The 17566-nt window shown below is 41.0% G+C and overlaps 1 protein-coding gene across 10 annotated transcripts in view; it reads right to left on the bottom strand.

Moving 5' to 3' along the window:
- The window catches only part of zfhx3 (zinc finger homeobox 3), a 284113-nt gene that overhangs the window by 23610 nt on the left and 242937 nt on the right, over positions 1–17566 (bottom strand). For 9 of the 10 annotated variants that reach the window (XM_014335913.2, XM_042220537.1, XM_042220538.1 and 6 more), the window contains one exon: positions 3957–4064. The exons of the other annotated variant lie outside the window; for it this stretch is intronic. In XM_014335913.2, the coding sequence (XP_014191399.1) occupies positions 3957–4064 (108 nt within the window). The remainder of the gene's footprint in view (positions 1–3956; positions 4065–17566) is intronic. 10 annotated transcript variants of the gene reach the window in all.

The raw sequence follows: 17566 nt of genomic DNA, 5'->3' as shown, positions 1-17566 counted from the left end.
TGTTTAACTGAGAATGCTTGAGCAATTTTTTTTAACACATATGTGAGAAAACTGGCTGGAGAAGCATTAAGGATCAAGAAAAACTGACACAGGATTGGCACATGCTACAGAGGAAGCCACAAACTAATGTCTGAGTTGCTTTCTAGTCGAGTAAATAGGTTTTGGGGCATCATGAAGTGATAAAAATACCGTGACTATTTGTACAAATGTAGTGTAAAAACAGTTTGTGAAAGTTCAAATCGGTATGAACCTGTATGTAACCTTTAATTAATGCTCCAATAAACTGTGTCAAAATCACTCTCTGGGCTCTTTGTTAAGAGAAATAAAGAATTTAGAAGAATGTCTGCAAATACTTACAGATTCAAGATTTCATTCATCACTTGTTAAAAATGATGAAAAAGCATGAAAAGCATGAAAGTTTGAGGAAAACACACACACACACACACACACACACACACACACACACACACACATATATATATATATATATATATATGTAGCTGAAATAAATAGTTTTTTTTACCCCTTGCCTTCACCACCTTGTTCCGGCTCCTATAAACTTTTTTAAGTGCAGATATAAAGAATAAAATATTATCAAGCAGATTTTTTTTTCAAAGACTGTCCCAGAATTGACAGAATTATATATTTTTCTACCCCTCTCACCTTCCCTCAAACACACACAAACACACACACATACTTTGACACAGCCCTTCCCATACATTTATGTTAAATTTGTCAAACCACATTGTGCCCAAGTCTGCCGGTGTATTAACACCACACAATCCCCACCCTGCACCCACCTTCATGCTCTCTTCATCTTTCTGTCTCCCCTATACTTGCCACCCTCCCGCCCTGCTGCATTCCTATACATTCAGCTGCTGCATAAATACACCACCTGCTTTAATAAAGGTAAGGATTCCATTCCTATGCAAAAGCTCTTTCCTTTAGCTTGTGCTGTCTCAGCTTGGTGAAGAAAGTGTGGAGAGACAGAGAGGAAAGAGGCTCATGGCTATCCATTTATACATATTTCATACCTGGCATTAAAAATGACCCTCTGAATTACTAATCATGCCAGATGATTCAGTTGCAGCTGGCACCAATGTGAACATCATGTTGAAATATATATATATACATATTTCTTTTTAATGTACTAATTGGATTTACTTGTAAATGTGCATTATTTCTGTGCACGATCAACAGTCAGCTGTTTAATCATTAAAAGTTGCCCCATGTATGCAGAGTTTGCGAGCATATGGCATTTAAATATGTCTGAGTGCCTTCATGTGCACATATATGAATTATCTCTGCAATAAATAAATAAATAAAACACCAGAATAATGAAGGCATCTTTCAAGAGATGACATGCCGAATACATATGCATTTTACAAAGGCTTCTGATGTACCTCTAAATGATTTTAATGAATACTGAGGAGCTGTGGAACAAGAAAGAAAAAATAAGATTGACAGAGGCTTTAAAAAGGAGGAAGCCTTTTTTCTGTGCTCGCTAATGCCGTCTGTCTGACAGTGACTGTCATTTGTAAGGGAACAATGTTGTGCTCTGTTCCAACAGCTACATGACAACGATGAGAAGAAATACTTCAGTAGTTCTAATGATGGACTTTAGAAACAGCTCAGCTTCAGAGAGTGGGAGACTGAGCACCTTTCATATAAATAACAGGTTGGCCAAGATGCTCATACGCCGTATTTTAACATATACACCGCTTGCGTACGCGCTGCACAACATTTTCAGGCAATCACCAGCCCAAACAAGAGCTCCCGTGTTTACCAAATGGATTCTGAGGTCTTCCTTACGCCCCCTCCACCCCACAACAACAAGATAGGTTTGCACACGTTTTGAATGGGCATTGTATTCATCAATCACAAAAAGTTTGAAGCACAAAAAGAGACCCTTCCATTAAACTACAGCTGTCTACCTTTTGCTGACAACACAGCCTTGAACCCAGCATCCCAATCTACCCACCCACCTTTTCACTGACATCAAACAGAACCTCAGACCTGGTTCCCTAATGCAATGCTATTTTTAACTAAGCGTTTCTAATAAGCTGCTGGGAAGCTGTAAATTTTTCATATGCAAGCACATATTTCCTTTGTGAAAACACAGAAACACACTTATTTGGTGATTAGCGACTGACAGAGGGGAGGAAAGGAACTGAATATGCTTGTATCAAATTGCATGCCTTTCAAAAAGGAGGAATCCTAATGCGAGGAGTCGTCTTCCTGTGCACCACAGGTATGAGTGAATTATTAATCGGCCAGCTCATTTTAATGCTTTTTAAAGTGCTTTATTTTGATGTGCTAAAACATACTTTTAGCCATATTCAGTCAGGCATGCATATCATTATTTCTTCCATCAAAGAAGAGTGTCGCCCTTTCAAAGAGCACAAACAACTCAGCCTCATTTAAAATAGAAGTTCGAATATCAAAGACATTTTACAAAGCCTGGGCTTCAAACACTGTGATGAGTTTTTTTTCTTTTTTTCTTTTTTTTTTGCTGCACCTTATAAAAACTTAGGTATGCAAAAGGTCTGAATTGTTTTCCAGCTTTTAACCTGACTAGTGTAAATCAAAACATCCTGCAGTAACACAAGAAGTTAGACAAGTGAGAAGCATCTATCCAAGCCCGTTACTGCTCAGTGTCACGATTATGAGAAATCTCTCTACTCAATAGGAAATGTCTTGACTGCCAGCCTTGTTTTCCGAACACAGACAAGTGAAATAAACTGGGCATAAAAAAGAAAACTCGGGCCATTTTTTTTTCCTTCTCAGAAACCAGAGCAGAATCAGTAAACAGAGCTTTTCATATATAATTAGATCCAGTGATGCACATACAGAACGCGCTGTGGGGGGGTGTAGTTTTACATTAAGCTTCTTCGTCATTAAACTTGTGCTTGAGACAGTTTTTCGTTCATTTTCTTATTTCAACCAATCTAATTCCACACACGCTCCAAGTGTCATTAATTCAGCACCTATAGCAGTGCATTCAGTACAACTACAGTAACTTTCAGCAGTAAACTATTTCTTCCAGTTGCAGTGTAAAAAAAAAAAAAAAAAAAAAATCACAACCGCTACAAGAACATAAACTTCTTCTGTTATGAGTGCTATCATCTGTTATGGTCAATAATCTGTCAAAATAATATAGTGCTTCCCAGAAATCCCTCCAACTATCCCACAAGTTCTACATGATGGAAAGTTTAGGGTTCAATGCTGTTTTCACTATACGGCATGATCACTGGTGGTCCAACTAAATAAATTAGGTAAGTAAATAAAAGCACATGCATTATCGTGAACTGTATTTACATTAATAATGCCCTCTGATGTGAAAACATTTGTTATAGTAGAACATCCAATGCATCTTGAAACGTTTACAGCAGATAAATGCAACCTGCCCTGATCAGAGAGTGCTGAGGCCCAAAGCTCCTCCCCTCACACTAAACCCAACCCCCTGCTTAGGAGCCAGCACCTATCAATAAAGAGGACCAGAGATAAAACCATCCTGATCTGATAAGGGAAAACACAGGTAAGTGGTGTCAATGTTCTTCTGTGTGTACAGCAAATTTGAGAAGGGGGCAGTGCTATTCAAGTGTATGTGTGTGGCACACTGGGAATTACACATGCAGGCCCTGCTCTTCACATCACCCACTGATCAAAGACAAAACATGGGTCACATGTTACCTGAACTTATTACTTAAATTGACAGCTTATTCTAACTGTAGCTGATGAGATGCCTGGGAACATGCAGCATGAAAGAGCAGCCTTTGAAAACTAGATTAGGGAGTTTTGAGAGTATTTTCAATGCTTAGAAAGGCTTTGAAACCTTTGTTAAAATATGTTTAATTTAATTTGGCAAAAGGCATGTTGCTTAGCAATGTTCAGCTGCATGGCCATGTGAATCATGTGAGTAGTAGTCCCTAAATGTGTGTAAATATGAGCCTTACCTGTCCCTTTGGTGAGCTCCTTCTCCCCCCCACTTTCTCTGTCTTTGGTTTGGTCCTCCTGGTCTGTGGTGGTCTCACTAGCAGCCTCCACATCCTCGCTCAGCTCTCCTGAAGGGGGAGGGAGAACGGGATATGTAAATCACCACGCCATCAGAATTGGTGGAAGCACTTAAAGGGGCGGTAGCGTTTTTTTTCTATAGGAGCTTGCAACAATTACATTTGCTGACACACAGTTGCAAGGCTAGCAGACAAAGAGGGCAGAATCTGCTTTCTGTCCTGCGCTGTCTGATTATCTCTGTTAAAAAATAATTCCAACTTGAATAAAAAAAAATCTGAGCTGAATTATAAGGGGGGAGGAAAGTCGAATATCCACTCTTTCTTTTTATTGCTATTGTTGTGTGTATGTATTCAAAACAAAAGACACAAGGACAATTCTCTGTGTTTAATGTGTAGATAAAACTAAAAGCAAGCACATGGGTGCAAATGGCCAGATGGAAAAATAATTGAGCAGTACAGTTCAAGAAAAAGACCCCCATTTGCTTCCTCTCATAACGCGCACACGCGCACACAAACACGCGCGCGCTGCAATCTGTTAGGTTACTTACCAATACAAACCTCATTTCACTTCTGCTATCCCACTATAGCAAATAAAATAAATCATAAATATTTAAAACTTTCAGAGCCACAATTCATTTTATTTTTAAGCCAAGTCAAAGGCAGAAATCCCCTGTAACCACCTTAAAAGCCTCAGCTCGATATATCAGGCCATTTAGAGCATCGAAGTCCAAACAATGGATATCCAATAACGCCATTTGTAAGTAACACACAGAGGAAAAGATAGCAAAAACAGATAATAAAAAGGGCATCAATCTTGTTTATTTCCCTCCAGTGCCCCCTGAACATCCCCTTTGCCTGTTAAGTTTGTTTAAAAGTAGTGTGACTTGCATGGAATAGCATTGATTTGACAACAGTAAACTAGGCCGCAGTCAATAGGCCCTATCAGTTATTATACAAGTCAGCTAATTCTCAGCAAATGTACTTAAATGCTCTTTTGAAAATGCTTTCATGCATAGGTCTCTACTCTATGAGCTATTGATATATTGACAAAGCTACAACAGCTACTGAAATATCCTGTTCAAGTATTCAGCCCTGCAGTCATCACACATCTAATCTAAGCTCACCACATGAGTACCCACAGCCAAAACCATTTTTATGACAGTACATTTTCCCCAACACTCACTGTTTAGCCTGTTAGTTATGAAACAGAGCCTATGTTGTATACACAACAGGTACGTTTCTCAAACTCAAACTATGTATCATTATTACAGACACACTTAATAACCATACATCTCTAAACCATGCGGCTGTTCCTTTACTGATGACAATGACACATAAATAAAATAGATCTTAATTTATTCTGCTGAATGGGTTTTAAAATTCCTTATGCAAATCAGTCATATTTATAACTGGAAAATACATTAGAAAAAAATTATCGTTTTGTTATATGACTTTTTTCCTCTTTTTTTAGATAGTTGCTTAAGGAGCTTTTGCCACTTTTCTTCATCGCGTATTTATATTTATCGCCATTTTTTTTTTTACGGTTCTCTTAAGTATACACTATAGCTACAAAACCATAAGGGGGTGCTTATATCAACTGTGATATTTTATTATTCTAAGCACAAATGCACAGTTAAGAATAAGCTTTTATTTAATCATAATCAGCTGCAAAAAAAACCCTCAAAACAACAAAAAAAAAGTTGCATTACTGTGTTTCTTTTATGTTTCCAAGGGACTCTATGAATTCCTTCCGGTACTGGTGAGCTGGATCTTCAACATTCCCAAAAAACCCAGAGATCTGCTGCAGAGTCCCAAAATCCTATAACTCCTACCTGCATAAATCTCTACAACAGTCTGAGAATTAGGATACTGTACAGCTGCATAGGTGCTCAGATTACAAAATAATCCCCAGGTAAATTTTTTTCACCTTTAAAAACGGGGCAAGGTGTCATTTCTTAGCTATGTGACACTTGTAGTGAGACTAATTCCCCACCTACACATTAATACACACTTTGTGCTTAAACATTTCTCTGATAGGCAGCCAGCATTCTAATGCTAAGCTTCTCTGTAACCGCCCCACCTACTCCCAACTTCCTGCACACATGCTATACATGAGCACGCTGGTACAGATTTTTTTCCTTTTCCCCACTCATGTTTTTCACACTTTCTTTTTAGATGTTTAATGATCATATCACTTTTGGCACACAGAACACATTTATAATTTATGCAGAAATGCAGACATTTCATTCCAGGAGTACCGTTACATCTTTAAGTGGCAAATGGCTTTGCCCATTTCTCATCTCATCTACAACTAGTATTACAGAATGATTAAAGCTGGGGCCAGCTATAATTAATGAAAGGTCACGAGTGGCCTAAGAGTAGGATGCAAATGGTAGAGACACTAAAACTGTAGCCATAGATTAGCTCAGAAAATAGATTAGGAGAAACACTCAAAGCTATGGCAGCAGGCCATTTCTAACCCAAATCTGAGAGATGTAAAGGACAATAGCCTGAAGGTTGTCTTCTAATTAATTGTCTTCATTAACCATCCTAATACAATGATATGAAACAGTTCCATTAATCTAATCATGCAAGCTGAAAAAACCCATTGCCGACACAGAGATTACACTCATCTGTTCTGAGCATGAAAAATATCAGCTTTGCTCTCCCAGTCACTCAGTGGGGACAATTCATGGGCTCCCTCACAGACAGACAGACGCACGCACACACTCCTACATTGTGTAGGTGCTTAGCGGTCTTCCTCTCTTGTGTTTTGCCAGTGAGTGCAGAGGCTTAATCAGACCCATAGGTGTCACTCTATACAAGCTGGGCAAGAGCAACTTGCTCACACACACATTAATGAGGTGAGGGGAGGGTGGTGGTGGTGGGGGGATAGGGGCCGAGCAGCAACAGACAGAAACACATGGGGAAGGGGAAAGGGAAGAAATATGTGGAGATGACAAAAGCAGATGCTATGCAAAAGCTGTCTGGTGACGATGAGACACTGAAAATGGCAAGATTACCTTCAGATGAGAGAGAGCAGCCTTCCTTTTCCCCTGAAGAGCAGTGATTACACTAATGCTAATCAGACTGACAAGCACAAACGGCCTAATAAATAATTGATGGTAACCACTGCACTTTCCAGTATTTCTTCCCAGACTGTGGAGAAGAGCAGCAGCAAGTAATAATAGTCACTCTAGATATCTTTCACTGGGTCAGGCTCCTCCTCCATCCTCGGCCTCAGCAGAATATAATGCTGTGATGATAACTGCCTTTCTTAAAGTACAGAATTCCAGTCCTACCTGAGAACGGCTCCAGTGTTCCTCAAACAGCAGTGACAGTCTGCTCATTTTTAGTTGCATATATAGCATCTCAGTCACTCCACTGTCTTATTTATCTTGCTTGGGTTTCGTAAGTCATGGAGCACCAGCGCGGGGGCAGAGCTCAGCTTCTCCCTCTCCCCGGCTCTCGAGTACTGGGAGCGAGGGCTGAGCTGCGCTTCTCTCTGGGCTCTTGTGTGGAGCCGTGCGTCTAAGCTCTCATTACTCTCATTATGATTATTGAGGCTGTTGTTATCATTTTAACCAGGTGTCACAGGACTGCACTGTAAATCAGAGAGGTGTGCTTCCCCCGCTTTATCCAGAGCCGGACAGCTTCCTTTTCTTTAGCGCTGCACTGTCGGATAAAAAGCAATCTTATTTCACACTTCAGAGACTCTATCTTTCTCCCCTTCTCCTTCTTTTAAAAATCCCCCTCATGCTCCCCAGCATCCCTTGCACCCCTTCCTCATATCAAAGTTAGCCTGACTCTGGACTAGAGGGCGCAAAATGAAAGTGACAGGAGGGTACCATGGGACAATGAGACACAGGACTCATGCTGAGGGCTTTCATGCATTGTCCGCTCCTCATATCAGCACCTCTGTGCCCCATACGCAAGACACCACCCCCCCAAAAAAGCACAACACACAGGAAAACACTCCCACCCCTCGTAACTCCCCTCTCAACACATACTCACAGAAGCTCTGAAGCTACACCTCATAAAACCACAACTGAGCAAAACATGCCCACAACACTGTCAGACACAAGCGGGGCTTTTGCTCATGAACGACCAATAAACCACAACACGGTACTATCAGTAACCATAATGGCCTCTGCACTACAATACATAAGGCTTAATTAAAATGTGGACATATGCAATACTGGAAAAAAACAACTGCTTTTTAAGTGAGTTGCAAGATATTCTTACTGATTTCTGTGTTGTATTTCAGTTGTAATGAGTCATATAGACCTCAGTTATGAAATGCATTTAAAATTTAGCCATGCATTCAAAAAATAGATCAGTGTACCAAAATATACATTAATCCCCGAAAGAATCAATGTAGTAAAATCCAGAAACTACACCAAGCACTGCGCACAAAATGAAAGCTCATCTGTCCCTGTACTCTTCTCACTCATGCTCTTACTCCTCCTCTCCCACACACTTTCCTTTTCACATGGAAGCAAGAGTAAGCTAGCTCAGCGCTGCTGGTCAGAGTTACACGTTAGATTCCTGACCTGTCTATGGGGGGGGGACGACTCACTGGCCTCTCTCCCTGCTGGCCCTGCTGTGACCTCGGGATCTAAATGTGAATGAATACTTTGTGTCTCCAAAGGGCTGAGGGCAGGAAGAAGAAGGGCTGTGGTGGGGGGTAGCAGAAAGGAGGAGCGATGGAGGAGGGGTACATCGGTAGCTAACAACTAAAGAAACTTTAAACAGCAAGTTAATCACAAACAGGAGTGACAGTTCATACTGCCTTCCGGCTATATCACAGCAACCCCTCCTACATCCTTTCAGAACTTCCCTGGTACATGCTCATCAAAACAGCCCATAGGTCCTCCACGGAGCATTTTATCTGACCCACCCCCAAACCCCTGCGTTTCAAATTCCTGGGCCATTTTCAGGTAATCAGGTCATGGTTTTTCGAAAGTGTTTTCTAACAGAAAAAAAGAACAGAATAATGCACAAAAAGGCTCAAAATTTGCTTTTTGTGCTTTCAGTATGAAAGTAAATTAGGAAATGTTATTGAGACCACGTAATGTATTAAATATTTTCCCTAAAGTGTTATCTCACGGGAAATCATACTAATTAGAAGTTCTTCTCATGATAATGGCATGTTTAGATACATTACAAATAAAGTGGATAAAGTGAGTGCTGCTCTACTTCTTTTCTCTTTGTGTTTTTCTTGAGTGATGAAGGAGAATAGGATCTGGGTTAATGTGGGTACACAGGGACTGAGCATTCAGGGACTGCTCACTCTTCTGCCCCATCTGACACATACACCCACACACACCACTGGGTTCCTTGAATGCCCAAAATGATGGTTCCTAACCAACACATATTATGTCCACAATGGAAGATGCAGGCTGTACTTTTCCCCGCTAGGACAGAGGGCTAAAAGCCTGGATAGGGGGCAAAAGCATCACTGGGCTGTGCTCTTCCATCTACTCTGCCTCAGGGACAATGTCCTGCACAAAGAGTTACTCTGCCTAGCTGCGACTGCCACCCCCCACCATGCATTTATGCTTATCGTCTTCCACCGCTGCCTCCTCTTAAATCAGCCTCCTTTTTATTAATGCATCTTTTTTTTCTTTTTCCTCCAGCTCACACCACAATGCCTTCACCTATTTGCAGCTATTCAAAAGGACCAAACAGAACCGGGATGGGTTGATGCAGAGTGTGGGGGTGGCTGAAGGGTTGCCTTAAATAAAGAAAGGGGGGGGAGCGGGAGCATCACCGCTGTCATGAAGGGCAATCACATCAACTCTGAAATATTCACCAGTGGCTTGGAAAATGCGATGGTACAGTTATGACAGGCGAACAGGCGACTCCCCCACTCAAGCCCGCAGTCCCCCGCCCCTTTCTCCATCAGGGCGGAAGCATGGTGGACACTCTGAATATGTATAACCCGGAAAATGTATTGATTTTTCATTTGGCAAAAAGGGACACAAAAATCACATAACCTGAAACTGTCACAGCTCTTTTGTTCATAGCTCATCTCTCCTGATGTTTGGCTTTTGCCACAAACTCTCTTTAATTACCAGGTACAGTGAGCTTCAGAGCCATTCTCCACAGAGACACAGCCACATACAGCCTGCTGGGCTTAACAAGACAGCCCACATCTATTATATATGACATACACCCAGCAGCTTTTGTTTCATATCTGACTAATAAGCGTGCTGAATATGACTATACCCACAGTTTGTTTTGTTATTATACACAAGATACAGTGCAAAAACCTTGGAAATTAAAAAATATTGTGTGCCACATTAAAAATAGCACTTTCATATTAAAAGCTAGCAACGGTTAGTCCCAGCATTTATTTGATGTGCTTTTCTGAAGCACCTCTGCTTAACACGAAATTCTATTATCGATCTAAGTTTTCCCAGGTAACGGGCAGGTGCTTGTATGTTTGTCTGAGTGCACACACTTGTGTTTGTGTGTCCATTAACAGGTACTTATCTGTTTATCTCTCCTTTTAGGCACTGCAGACCGGTACAGTGGACTGTCTGAAAAAGATCTCTGTCTGTCGATTTATCGAATGCACCATTTGCATATCTTTGTAGTGCTTCCATCTGCCTGTGGACCGTTCTGTGGAGGTATTAGCTCAGAAAATCAATGTTGCCATGGTTGGATGTATGTAGCCCCTACCACGGCGCGTGTTAGGAGTCCGGCTCACAGCTCCCACATGGGTCCTATTTACATGAGTCCTGCCAACAGAGGCTTTCCTGCTAGTTCTTCAATCTTTGGAAACTTAAAGTACACAAACACAGCATGCCCCCCTAGAGTGGGCTGGTTCGCCATTCCTCCTCTGTGGTCATTCTGCCTCCCTGTCTCCAACCACCGCCCTGGGCTTGACCGTCTGTTTGTTTATGAAAGCGTGCGCAGAGATAAAACAGAATCTGACAAGGTTATGAATACCAATTTTGCTAATCAATTTTATTTAAAATATAAAATATAGGCCATCATTGATGTGTGTTTGCTCTCAAAGGCTTTAACGGCCTGCTAAGTTCAGATCTTTCATGATAGTTGATAAGGGGAGGGTGGTGTGCTGGAGTTTTATCCTACTATTTATTACACTTACTTTTATTTATTACATCATGCAGCTGTACAGATATACATGGGACACCGTGTGGGGGCTTAGCATTGATCTATATTTCTCTACTAGAGATTACAGTGAATACACAGGGTAACTTGTTCTCTCGAAAACCACCCAGCTGGTTGCTCAAAGCTAATTGCTAAAGAAAACCAATGATTACGCTGCGCAGGCACTTTAAAACATCCACAAGAGTGCGATCGCTTATTGAAAAAAGCTTTCCCTACCTCTATCCATTCAGTTTCTAATACAAATCAAACATAGGGAGCTTTCTTTCACCATTTGTCTTTCTTTCTATTCCTCTTTGCATAGCCCATCCATTACTTTCACATGAAATATGAAAAGGCAATATCCTCTCTGTGTTTGTACTGAAGCGTAATGCAATTGTGTTGTCATTTATAGGAAATAATCACAAACCTCTCTTTCATTTTCCAGTTCAAATAACCATGAAAAATTAGCCTTCAATGTCAGGGAGGACAACAAAGGGATGCACACAGACTATTGCTTCACCACCGCGCTTGACATTTCTCCTTAATAGGAAAACGGGTGGTTGTTCCTATCTTTTTTCCCCCAATCTTTTTCTTTCTGCCTCTTTTTTTTAACCTAATTAAAAAGTTCTGCACTCACATCTTTGTAAATCATTCCTACGTCTTTATTCAGCGTGCAGTGAGTCTTTATGTTAGAGTTTGAGGGTAAGAAAACTCCAGTCCTTGCACACTGCACCCTGCTCATTAGCACCCAAAACCCTGTCTGTTAATGGCTACTGTTGAAGGGAGATGTCGCCAGACAACCACTACGGGGCCTAGGTCGCCGTGACTACCGTCCAGCAGCCTGAGAGATAAATAATTCAAGAGCTATCAGACTCCCTGGCAGCAGAGCAGTCCCAAAAACACACACTCAGGACACAGCGTGTAAAGGCCTTCCTAACTGATCAGCATTTAGACCTTACAAATGATGTACAACTAGATGCCTGCACAAGACCCCACACAATTAGCCTTAGCGGTAGTCTAAGGATCCTTTTAATTTAGAGAAATCTTTATTTTCAGTGTGTGCAGCAAAGTAACGGTAATTGCTTTCTATATTACTGCCATTAAATGCTTAATAGGCAGGTTGTTTTCCACTGCAATTATGTGCAAAATTATCTACCAACTTTGCAGTACAATGATGGGAGATGCATTTCTTTCCTCTGCTTGTAGCACTAGGTAATACGAGAGCGCATGTTAATCTTGGAAGCTGTATTGCACATACACAAAATGTTGCAAGTAATAAACCTTCTATGTCGATATTGTATATGCGATTAGCAATTATCGCACAGAAAATTTTCATATGGTTATTTCTCAGCACAAAGTGAAACTGCTCAGTCCTATTACACAGGTAATGCACCTTCCTACGAGTTATGCGACTTTTCTCTTAAAATACTCGATGCCAACGTGTTCTGCTCCTGTGAGACGAGGATAAATGAAGGCTCTATAAACTGTACTATAGACTAGACAACAAAATCATAGCGTTGTGCCTATTCAAATGCTTTGTTATGACTCATATGATTTTCCCAACATAAGGTATTATCCTTATTTGCATACTTTAAAAACAGGATTTCATCTGGCTTGTGAAGCATATAATGAAATTTCCCCTCAAAAGCATAATAATGAGAAAGACTCATCTTGTGCAATTAGTTTCTTCTTTATGCACTTCCTGTAATGTATTAATTTATTAATCACACAATGCAGGCAACATTCTTTATTTATTTGAATATGAACACACCTTACACCCTTAATTACAAAACACAACTGTGGCCAGCTGATGAGATGCAATGTACCAACTCAACCATCATTTAAGCTACTCGTCCTTCTAATCTTACTGTATGTTTAGCTCACATTAATCTGTTTCTGTTTAGTAAGCCAAACAGCTTTAGGCTTTCAATTTTATCCGAAATTCAAAAACACCACTTAAACACTTGACAGAACAGGCCTACACAGTTTTCCTTGGAAGGAGGCTTCTTTACTGTAAAGTTTATTCAAATGACTGCTGCTGCTACTGGTTCAGTTTGAATGTATCCTTTCTGAGAGGGTCAGATGGTCTGTGTTCCTAACTGCATTACTACACTATATATTCATCTGAACAGAAACACAATTTGCATGGGTGTGTTTGCGTGCGCTTATTCATTACATATGCAAAGTTGGAATGGCTGATTCTTCATGAACATGCAATAGCACTGAGAAAGTGGGCTGAGAGCTCCTAGAAGGGTGGATCTGTGCTGCCCGCTGTGCTGCTCTCCAGAGAAGGAGACTTGGAGTGATTACAGTCAAACACTGCTACTCAGTTATCTTTGGCTCAGCCACAGGAGAGCGAGAAGACGAGACAGGAAAGAGGGAAAAAAATTAAACTGATGATGTGGCTAAAACATGGGCCAGCTGTTCTAAAATGACCAGAGTGACTAGTAGTGTCTGATGCTTTTCTTGTAACATGCTAAAAAAGAAAAGCAACACCCCAGCAGCAAACTGAGGCCAAATGATGTTTAGGATGTGCGCTGTCAGACGGACCATAGCCTACAAGACAGTTCTTTACCAAATACTGTCACAGATCAGTCATTTTAAATGTCCATAGTCCATACTTTCCATAGTATACATTTTCTGCCAGGAGAACAGCTATGATTTCTTCTTTCTGGGAGAAGGGGGGCAGGAAGATGTCTTGACCTGCTATCAGCCAACTTCGCCAATATTCAAGATTGACAAATACTTCGATGACACAATATCGCATAAAGTCAGGATCTAAATGGGAATCCACACAGGAAGCAATTCACTCATCGCGCACCACTTTTCATCTGACAGCTGGTCTAGTGGACATTGCAGACTCCGTTTGCTTAGATAACCCGCTAATGTATTTACCACACTGTCATATGTCACTCAACAGTATCTGGTGCTCTCATTGACAGTCACTCTCCTCCAAGTTGTCGAAAAGTTTAACTCTGGACTCGCCCACCAGGCAGCGAGCCTGTCCTCACTTGAAGTCGCTGAATGTCATTTCTATGAATGACTTTCTATGATTTCTGGTTGGCAGATCGCTTCTGCTCACTTCCTGTGTGGGTGCCCCTTAAAGATCACAGAGCGGCATTTGTAAAACATCGGGTTTCCCTACCCGCCTCCTCCGCAGTGTAACGCTGACTCTGCATATAACTATGGAAATGAGAAGGTCTGTTGTGGGTCTGTGTGAGTCTCTAGCCTCTTAAGGCATAGTCAGGGATTAATAACCTCTTCACTATAGAGACCTGGCCTGCTGCTAAATTGATACTGTGCTATACCACATCTTGCATTTCTATTGTATGCATGTGTGGTTGTTAGTGTTGCACTTGTTTTTATAATGGGTGCTGTTATTGTCCTCGCTGCAGAAGACTCTTCTCACTCATTAGCTGGAGGTTGGAGAGTTAGGGGTTATAGCCCAATAAGGTACAAAATTAATTATTCATCTCAGTTGTTGGCGTTTGGGTGCAGCTATGGAGCCTAAAGCTGGGACTCTAACTAGCAGAGGTCTGCCTCTGGAGGACTGCTGGAATAAACAAGTGAAAGAATTTTATGCCGTGGGTGTCAGTTACTGGGAGAAAGCAAACACTAATCACCAAACTAATCATTAAAACAAGCTCCCTACAATAATATGGTTCTCTGTGGATTTGTGGTTCCTCTCCTGTGTACTGATCCAGCTCCTAAAGCTCCATCATGTCCGCAGTCTACATCCTGCTTCAGGCTTTTGAATGGGCCTAGATAAAGCCCCTTCCTTTTTATTCAGCCATGGCTTCTGCTGGCCCCTGCCAGGAGTCAGGACCAGTGGCCTCCTGAGAAGGCTGTGATAAGAATTCATTTCTTCCTATTATGTGCCCTTGTCCACTGCCTCAGTTCATCAGTTCAGTGCAACCAAGTCAATGAAAGGGCCTGTAATGAAGCAATCAGATGCAGCCTGGTTCTCTGGGCCCAGCACTCCATTCTCAGCTCCCAGACTCTAGCTCCCAGTGCAGGGTGTGGGTTGGGGGCGATCACGAGGAGAGAATGGACATAAACTGCATGGAAGCATTAATTCAAGACCTTGTCTTTCATAGACTGGAGAATAAGCTGCTCTCACATGTGCTTCACACCAGGTCTGCAGTCTCCCGTGGGTTTAGGGAATCATCCGGTTTTAGAGAGCTCCATTAGTTTAACCAAGCTTCAATATCGCCACAAAACCAGCCAGTCAGGTTTCTGTGGGATCGTATGCTTAATTTACCCGCGAAGGTGGTTTGACGGAAATCTCTTTCTTCATCTTCCTCCATTTGCATCAAACCCTTTTTATTCCATTGTCTCCACTCCCTTCCCTTCTCTCCTGCCTCCACCTCTTAACATCTCCTCAACATGTGGAAACTATTATGGGGAGTTTGGGAGAGGAATGCATGTGTTGAATCTTAATCGGTGCCTTAAAGTAGGAGATTCTGGGTCTCCTTTGTCTTGTAATGTTGTGAAAGTTTCATTTCAAATTAAAAGGGGCCTTTTTGATCTACCTAATATTGTTTTCTCTCCCTTTAGGGGCAGGAAATGGTTTGTGTTATCTTTGATCAGCCTGCCTTCCCAATTCTCTCTCTCACATACACACACACATATACAGTACAAACACACACATATTTTATAGGCTGTTTTATGGAGCGGTCAGGGTTCAACAATAGGTTGCCAAGTCTCCAAAAATACATCTAACAGAGTACACAAACAGACTGTAAACTTTAGTGGCAACAATGGTACTTAAAAGTTGCTAACACATTTAAAGTCAGACTTTTTTTGATGTTTGTATTGGATTTTATATTGCCTAAAACATAAGGGGGGGATGCCTAAATACCTCACTTTCGCCCCTTCATGTATACCTCCTCTTCCTCCCTCTACAGTTCACCTGCTGCCAGCTTTGGCAGAAAAACCCTGCCGCTGGATTCTACCTGACAAGAGCTTCTTAACAAGCAGCAGTCATTAACCTCAGGAGCAGGCAGCTGCCATGTGATGTAGTGCACTCGGCCTGCTGCAGAAGGGCCCTATTGATCCCAGACATACTTGGTGCCTTCCTGGATGTTTATAATCAATATGCAAATGGCCTGCGGCATTGATTCAATATTAATTTTCAATTAGGGAATTCTCGGGGGGTCCTCAGGGGTCAATACAGAACCATTCAGAGGAAAGGCTTGAGCAAGTTGTAGGCATTGACGTTCCTCTACCCAAGACAACTTACTTACTGTTTATTTACCCTGCCCTGCTGTAAGTCCCGATTAAGGCTTCAGATAATAGGCAGAGAGACAGATGGGCCTTTCCGCACTTCTGCAACACCCATTACATAAACAGGATTTTAGTCTAAAGGGCTTGTCCCAACTAATAAGTCATCATTTCACACTTAGTTCTCCTTCTTGTTTTGTTAAATCACTTTAGGTAGTTTCAATTTATGTGTTCATAAAAGTAAACAAGTGCTGTGAATACAGACATTACACATGCAGTATACAATTCTCACACTTTGATTTTACTTATTTAATATATAACAAATCACAAGCTAAAGTGACTGTTTAGTCCTAGGCACAACTAGCATTTTTTTGGATACCCCCCCATAATTAATTGATGCCAGATGTAGCAGCCATGTAATGCTTAGTGAGTGAAAATCATTTACTGTAAATGAGTAATAGAAGGCATTTCAGCATGAATGACCTGTTCAACACTTTGATGTTTTTAAAGTCAGACTTTTCCAAGCACTATACTTTTTCTTTTATTATTATAAAATTCCTGAACAATAACCACGCAGTAAAATGTACAAAAGCGTGTTTTATTTATGCCAAATAAATATGAGATTAATTCAATGATGAGCAAAGAATGAGGTATGGCATTCCAGGTAGGAAAAATCTTACTATATAACTCAGAAAATATCGATTTGTAAGACTGCTGCTTATATTTATGTACAGAGTCTGCATATTTCAGAGAGAGCTGCAGTTTGTTATTTAACTCTTTGTCTTGCTCTTTGTAACCATGAAGAAAATCAGGCTTTTGTGGCCATTTACATGCAATACAGACAAATTCTATATTGTGTGTACGTGCGTTACTCTACGTGCGCGCACACACACACAGTTAGACAGTTAATAGTTGCACGGTTTTGTAGATGCTGGCCAATGGATGAGTCATAAAACATCAGTATCGGCTAATTCTTTGAATGTCTGAAGAGGCATCTGAAATGTTAGTCTGACTCTGAACACCTTTGTTTACAGTACAGACTACAGAAAACCTAGAGATTTACAGTTGCGTATTCAAGACATGAAAAGTAGAACAGGCTGTGTGTTTTTAGTTCTGTTAGACGGTGTTTGTCTATAACTTTGCTTTAGATGAAGAAATGCCCAAGTTGTAAGAAACATCCCGTTAATTCCAAAGGTTATGAAACTTTT

Source organism: Haplochromis burtoni, unplaced genomic scaffold (assembly GCF_018398535.1).
Source record: "Haplochromis burtoni strain Fernald_Lab_line unplaced genomic scaffold, NCSU_Asbu1 Contig_50, whole genome shotgun sequence".
NCBI lineage: Eukaryota > Metazoa > Chordata > Actinopteri > Cichliformes > Cichlidae > Haplochromis > Haplochromis burtoni.
This window is presented reverse-complemented; position numbering and strand designations above follow the sequence as displayed.